The sequence below is a fragment of the Dipodomys merriami genome, unplaced genomic scaffold (genome assembly GCF_024711535.1).
Source record: "Dipodomys merriami isolate MVZ:Mamm:240054 unplaced genomic scaffold, mDipMer1.0.p SCAF_9, whole genome shotgun sequence".
In the NCBI taxonomy this organism is placed as follows: domain Eukaryota; kingdom Metazoa; phylum Chordata; class Mammalia; order Rodentia; family Heteromyidae; genus Dipodomys; species Dipodomys merriami.
This window is the reverse complement of record NW_027206512.1, coordinates 24,858,000-24,865,647: the sequence shown is the minus strand read 5'-3', so window position 1 is coordinate 24,865,647 and position 7,648 is coordinate 24,858,000. Positions and strand designations below refer to the sequence as shown.

Genomic DNA, 7,648 nt, shown 5'->3' with positions numbered 1-7,648 from the left:
AGAAACCTATCATTAGTTGATGTATACTTATTTAGTCTACATTTTTATAACAGAGTAGGTCCACAGTGTGCAGTTCAATAAAAAAGATCTCAGAAACAAACTATTTATTTTTTTTAATTTTTTAATTTTTATTTATTTATTTTTTTATTATTGTGAAAATACCATACAGAGGGGTTACAATTACATGGGCAAGATTGTGAGTACATTTCTTATCAAGAATTGTTGCCTCCTCCTTTGTTCCCCCATACCATCCCTAAAGGAAAAATAATGGCCAGTAGTTTTCTTACATTTTCTCTAAATGTTTCTAAAGGCATTCTCTTAATACACTCTTGTTATGGTCTTGTGTCCACACAATATTTATCCCTGAATAACTCTAAAGACATACTGGTGCCTGTTCACTTACCATCTATATGAAAAGGAAATTCTTTGAAAGTGATAAATGCAATTCCCCATGATTCTGCTTTTCACTGTTACAACAATGGTCAAGTATCATTGCCAAGTCAAAGCTAGAATATGCTTAAGTCTTCATTTACCTGGATGTATAGAAGTGTCACACACAGACACATAAATGGAAAGTGAAGCTCAAAGAGGTCAAGCAACTAGCCCAGGGTAAAGAGAGTATAAACAAAATTGGCTCTGACAGCAAAAACCAGTCTTTTCAATTGGCTGTGAAAAAATAAATAAATGTGAGATTTCTTGATATTTTCAACCTCACTTCTTACCCACTAGTGAATGAATCAAATGATTTCTTCCATTTTAAAGTTCACTTTATTCACTTTCAAAGTGGACCTTACATTATAAATATCTCTGGCATGGTCAATTTGAGGTAATTTAGAAATATCCTAAATAACATTTGAATTCATTGGATTTTATTCGTGTATGCTGTGGTTCATGAAGAGTATCCAATACTAATACAAATATTGATACATTTCTTTCCCTTCCAGAACAAAATCATGCAGTTTTACCAAAATGCAGTTTTACCTCTGTATGGTCAAGTTCACCCCCAGCAGGTTGCCATGAACACATGGAATCAAGCTATGGAAAGCACCTGCTGTAATAGTCCCAGTCAGGTAAGGTCTGCAGTTTTTAAAATTTTTCTTTAGGGAAAAATAATTAGAGGTAAACTTCCCAAATTGTTTTCAGTGTAATTTTTAAAAATTAGTAACATGTTATGTACAAAACTTATATCAAATCATGCAGATCCACGACTAGTAAAATCACTATTGGTAATAAAGAAAAGTTAATTTGTATATAACTATTGTATTAATTTACATATGATTTGATTTGATTCCGACAGAGTCTTTAAAGTAAGAAGCAATGGAGAATATCATCTCCAATTTAGAAAAAGATCTGAAATTTTCAAAAATGAGTTCAGTTTTCAAAGTGCTAGCTAAGATCTCCATTTCATAAAGACTTATTAGCTCCAGGACTACTTTTTTTTTAGAAATAAGTGTCAGAGCAGGAAACTAAACATAGGAAGCAAGTACTTAATTTCAGCCTGAAAGTTGAAGACAAGAGACCAGAGATGGAGTCTTAGACATACCAAAAGCAGGCTATGTGACTAGGTAACTTTGGGCAGGGGCCCTGCCTTTTCTGTACTTTCGACCTTAGATGTGAATGGTTTTCTAGGTGCTCTTAGAAACCTAAAGATACCATTAACACCATCAGAATGAATTCATGTTCATATTGTCAGTTTGAATGCTAGATAAATAAAGAAATATCCTAAATGTCAGTCTGTTTCCATCTGAAATAGGTGTTAACATTTTATGTCCAGAAGATGGCAGAGTTGGGATATGAAAATGGTAGATGAACTAGTAGGCTTTAGCTATTAACCAACAAGCAAGTGAAACAAGGACCCTGTCATAAACAAGATAGGCAAGTCAGCTAACTCGCTTTCATGTTTCACAAATGGTTGTTGCAATTGCACTTCAGCAGTTATAGGTGAGAAGCATGCTTTTTATTCCATACTGCCTTGAATTTATTGGGGATCTCTCTGCCTGGCAAACCCTGTCGCAGCATGAGAAAGATCCACACCTATATTTGTAAATGGGACTTCACCATTCTTGGTAATAATGGTTTGGGATATCTAATAAATATAAAGCAAGAATATCTGGTAGAAATGAAATTAATGAGCAAAAGTCAGGACTGAGTGTTAACTGACAACTACTTACAAAATAATCTCCAGACAATATAATATCTTATATAAATATCTCATAAAATAATAGACTTTCCACTTCATTATTTGATTAGGTCATAAAATTGAAACTTATTTTTTTTCTTTTTATACAGAAAAAAGAGTTCTGCTGCGCCGTTGAGGTAAGATATTTTCCCATGAAATTAAAATCTTGGCATCTAGTTCCAAATATTAAAGTCTCTATGAACCTGTCTTTATTCTAAAGTTTTATCATTTTAGCGATAAGGTTAGAATTATAGAATCATAGGAGCTAAAACTTAATTACAACAATGATGAAAATCACTCATGGGAAGGCTGAAACTAACATTCAGAGATAGATTTGTGTACTACCAGGAGGCATCAAAATAATTAATGCTACCTTATTAAAAGTGACTGAACAATAGTTTTATTTCTTCTGGAGTAGCATGTCTGCCCTCAGTTTTATAAACTGAATAAGAGGAATCCATTGCATACTTCCCAAGTAAGAACTCAAGCTCTTACATTTAGGGCAATTTCCAAAAACAAATTCCTGCCCAAGTTACAAAACATATGTCTAGAGGCACCCTGACTAACAACTAATGATTCATTAATTTACTCCCTCTCTGGCTTTACTAATGAAAGTAAGAGCATAGTAGAAAATAACGTTTTGAATAAACATACTTTAAATGTACTATTTAATACTTTTTCTAAGCAATTAACCCAAATCTTCCAGGAGGTAAGACATAAAATAAATTTGATAGTTATCTTATTTTTCTAATTTCGTAGTTATATAAGTTGTTTTGTACTTAGTATAAGCAGAATTCAACAGATGAACTAAATCTCTTATTTCCTATGACAAAGACCTTAGTGATCTTAACTCTTAGAAATCAATATAATACAGTTATTGTTATTATAGCTGTTTAGCAAATATTCATCAAGTATATTAATAAAACATGTTAATAAGACTTACTCTAATATATAAATACTTTTATACCAAATTTATCTTCCCCAGTCTCTCTGTCTCTCTCTGTCTCTGTCTCTCTCTGTCTCTGTCTCTCTCTGTCTCACTGTCTCTCTCTGTGTCTCTGTCTGTCTCTGTCTCTCTCTCTCTCTCTGTGTCTGTCTCTCTGTCTCTCTGTCTGTCTCTCTCTTCTCTCTTCTCTCTGTCTTTTTGTTTTTGTGGTGCCAGATCTGGGGCTAGAAGGGGCCTGGGCTTTGTCCCTGAGACTTTTTTGCTCAAGGCTAGTGCCCTACCAATTGGTCCACAGATTGGCTTCCAGCTTTTTTATGGTTAATTGGAGCTAAGGGTCTCATGGACTTTCTTGCCCAGGCTGGTTTTGAACTAATATTTTCAGATCTTGGCCTCTTGAGTACTAGAATTACTGGTGCAAGCCACCAAGGTCCAGGTCCTAAATATATCTTTAGTATACTAAACACAGTATTATCTTAAATGTATCTTACTATGAAAATTAAACTAATGAATTTACCCATCTATTTGAGACATATGTATTTAGCAAATAATATAATCCCTTAACTCGGAGACATGAAAATTAATAAAAATTCAAAGTCCTAGACCTCTTGGGGATTATTTCTGCTGATATATTCAAGAGCAAATTGTGCATAATCAATACAGTGGAAACAAGGTATTTAATTTTTCTTCTTTTCTTGATTTAGAAAATCTTGAAGAAGATTATTGATATGGTAAGCATTTTATCTATATAGAGGAATATTTTCTTGTCATTTAAAAGTAGCATATGTGGGAATTTTCTCTTTTAATAAACCTGAAAGACATATTGTCCAGAAGAAAATACATTAACCTTTTTGGTTAATTATATCTCAATAAAGCTGGAAAATAGAAGTAAATAAAACACAGAAATTAATAAACCATAAAGAGATCTTTTCAGTTGTACAACAGCAAACATTGTATTTAATCTTTTGATTGCAATTTTTAAATTCTCTCAATTAAACATTTCTATTTATATACAATATTATATGTAATATTATATTAATTAAATCCACTTCTATTTTTATGTTTTATACTGCTTTTTTAAAGTTTTTTTTTTCCTTTCTCTTTTTTATACAAAGTATCACTATGTACACCAGGCTAGTTTTGAACTTACCATCTTCCTAGCTCAGTATCCTGAATGCCTAGCTTACAAGCCTTTGCCACAATGGCTGGCTGATTTTTAAATTTCATTTTTGCTGACCTTAATTTGCCTGCCAGTCACAGTTATGATGAAGTTGACAATATAATAATTCTATTATATTACTTTTATTCATACTGCTGCTTTTTAAGTGTCACAGATTCATTTACCTGTTGTCTTCTGATTCCTAATATTTTTATTACTTTTTTTAAAAAAAAAGTTTAGGACACCTCTAGCAATTCATTTAGTGCTTCTTTTAAATCAAAAAAGCAAACAAACAATCTTAAAATAATATAATTTTGGCTGCCATAATTTTAAACAAAATTAGTAGTTCCTAACTTTTAAGTCATATCACAATATGAAATAAAAGAAAGAGTTAACTTCAGTTCAGTAGATCTGACTATAACAGAAATGCTTATGCTGATTTGGGGGTGGGTGGTGGGGAAAGTGTACAGGTGCTAGGGCTTGAACTCAGGACCTGAACATTGTTCCTCAACCTTTTTCACTCAATTTAGCACTTAAGACACAGCTTCCCTTCCAGCATTCTGGGTGGTTAATTAGAGATTAGCATCTCCAGTTAGAAAGTAGGACTGATTACAGGCTTGAGCCACCATAAGCCACCATGTGCGATGTATTTATGGTGATTTTCATAGTAGTGAACTCTCCTTTGGCTCAAGTCTACTGGGAACAGTTCAGAAATTGTATAAAGAATAAAGTTGTGGGTTAATTTGATTATTAGATTGTAACACTCTTAAAATTTGAAGATTATAGTGTAATTATTAATAATTTTATTTCTAGATCAAGATCAATCAAGTTTACCAGACCACTCCTCAACAATATTTCCAAGCTTTTTACCCACAGCCCACAGTTGTATACCCTTGGAATTCCATGAAACAATACACCAACTCATACATTCCCATTGAGGTATGTTTGGATTCTTAAAGGTAACAAAATTATTGTCCTTTTTATGAAAAATATGTGATATAATGAAATTAGTCTTCTTACAGAAATCAAATAAAATCTAAATAAAAACTGTCAAAGGCCATTAATACAGTAACAATCATATGATTCAAAGAGACTAATATTACAATAATGGAAAAGCAATTTTATTTATAGTGAAGTTTAAATTTCTTTTTTTGGGGGGGGGTCCGGTCGTGGGTCCTGAACTCTGGGCCTGGGCACTGTCCCTCAGCTCTTCAGCTCAAGGCTAATGCTCTACCACTTGAGCCACAGCGCCACTTCCAGCTTTTTTTTTTTGCTTATGTGGTGCTGAGGAATTGAACCCAGGGCCTCAGGCATGCAAGGCAAGCACTCTAACACTGATCCACCTTCCTAGCCCCTGAAGTTTAAATTTCTTAAACAACAGTGGTGCATAAAAAGAAAAGGTTTCCAAAGAAAAGGTGGACATACTTATTCATTCTAGATATTTTCTCTTCACTCAACATTTTGCCTCTCAGAAGATTATGTAGGTAGATAGCTCTTAGACAGATAGATAGATAGATAGATAGATAGATAGATAGATAGATAGATAGATAGATAGATAGATAGATAGATAGATAGATAGATAGATAGACAGAGGTTTATTGTACAAAATGTGAGCTTTACAATGAGCAAGCTCTGCAAAATTCATCTATAGTCTGGAAGAGTCAAACCAAATGACAGTACAGGTGCAATTTATATCATTCCTTGTTTTGTTCTGTTATATTTTCACTGTTAACATTAAAGTTTTATCTCCCTCAATAAAATTCCTTTCAGTATCTCAACATCACCTATATTAAATTGGTGAAAATCTTTCATATGGAAATGTGTAATAAAACAAAAGTTATAGATGGTCAATGTGAAAAAATAAACAAAAGCAAATCCAGTAATAGTCACTGATAGTTATTGTTTGTGTAAAATGGAAGAGCCACATTGCCATAGACTTGTGGTAAATTATAGAACCTGGATTCCAAACCAGAAGTGCTCCCATAGGTCTCTTCCTCTGGGAAGCCCCAGCTCAAGGTTAACTCACTATGCATGTGCCAATTAAAGAACGAAAAAGCATTTTTTCTAGACCTATCAAGGGCATTGGTTCCAAAGCTTAATCTTAATTTGCTTTGAGTCTCCTGACACTGCAAAGGAATCAGCAACTTTTTAAAGCACTTCTGTGAGGAAAGATATTAATATATTTTTATGGATGAGAGTTGAGGTTGTTGACGTTGCCAGTTTTAAACGGTAATATTCATTTCCATGTCATTAAGTTTTGATTGATTACCATGCATCCTACAATGAAAAGCGTGGTAGATAAGATAGTCACCCAAACCTTCCTTAACCTCTCCTAAGGGAAGGAAAAATTATCAAAGATTTTAGTGAGTGAAAATTGGAATGATGGGTATGATATTGTGGGGGAATGCAAAAAGCATTAATGGATCAGATTAAACCCTGAACTATTAGAAAACTCAAAAATAAACAAAACAAAATAATAGCAGAAGAATATTCTAAGGCAGAAGTCAATAATTAACAAAATATAATAAAATAAATCTATGAATGGAGGTGTTTATCGTAAAATTTTGCTAAACATACTTATTTGGCAAGTCTATAATTTACAAAACAAATATTAAGACCTACAATGCTAACATTAGAAAAGAAAACTATTATTATAGCTATCAATAATTATGTTCCACACCATATGTGTTGAATGACATATGTGAATATTTTAGAAGATGCATTTTTATGACCTAATATTTTCTATTTATAGGTTTGATTGGGAAAACCATTTCTATTTGTCTCCCTCATCTATCACCACATCTCCTTCTTCAGCATTTCTTGGCATGCTTATTGAAAAGACAACAATCATGAACCAAAAGAAGATTATATGGGATGCTTTCTGCATTGTGTATAGTCTGCTTTTTGGGTTATTTTGGATATGCAAGATCTGGATTGTGATAGTCTATAAATTGTATTGATTAATAGATGTCTTTTCATCACTGTTTCCAAGATAAGTGCTATCATGTTTCCTGCCCAAACATTAAAAAATTTTAAATGCATTTTTAGATGTGTAGCCTTTCTCTTCTTCATTCCTCATAGTTAGATACTTGGGCAGCATTAGTAGATGAACCAGTCCTATAAAAACTGAATTTAAAACACCTTGAATAGACTGAAAATGATGGGCCCTCAATTGCAAGTGTGTGTCTGCTATCTGATATCGGATATCTATAAGTGTTATAAGTGTATAGGCCTCAAACATTCCTATAATCTTAGTTCTCCTAACATCTCCTCAATTTGTTCCTTGTCTCACATTTCTATCCCAAACCACTTTCACTGGAGTTCTCAAGTCTCCAATCAGTCTGTTCCTGGCCAACCCATTGTATCA

General features: G+C 33.1%; 1 protein-coding gene across 1 annotated transcript; it reads left to right on the top strand.

Annotated features, from left to right (window-relative positions):
• Positions 1 to 998: 998 nt before the first annotated feature.
• LOC138820996 (alpha-S2-casein-like A) lies at positions 999 to 7,223 on the top strand. Its single transcript, XM_070013045.1, has 5 exons — positions 999 to 1,070; positions 2,290 to 2,316; positions 3,827 to 3,853; positions 5,095 to 5,220; positions 7,034 to 7,223. Exons 1-5 carry the CDS (start codon positions 1,017 to 1,019, stop codon positions 7,037 to 7,039), a joined length of 240 nt encoding a protein of 79 aa, XP_069869146.1. The 5' UTR covers positions 999 to 1,016; the 3' UTR covers positions 7,040 to 7,223.
• The last annotated feature ends 425 nt before the right edge of the window (positions 7,224 to 7,648 follow it).

Excerpts from the sequence above, each read along its gene's own strand:
- LOC138820996 (XM_070013045.1), top strand. The coding sequence starts at position 1,017 with ATGAACACATGGAATCAAGCTATGGAAAGCACCTGCTGTAATAGTCCC. Across the intron at positions 2,317-3,826 it reads AGTTCTGCTGCGCCGTTGAG|AAAATCTTGAAGAAGATTAT; the intron begins GTAAGATATTTT and ends TTCTTGATTTAG. Across the intron at positions 3,854-5,094 it reads TGAAGAAGATTATTGATATG|ATCAAGATCAATCAAGTTTA; the intron begins GTAAGCATTTTA and ends TTTTATTTCTAG.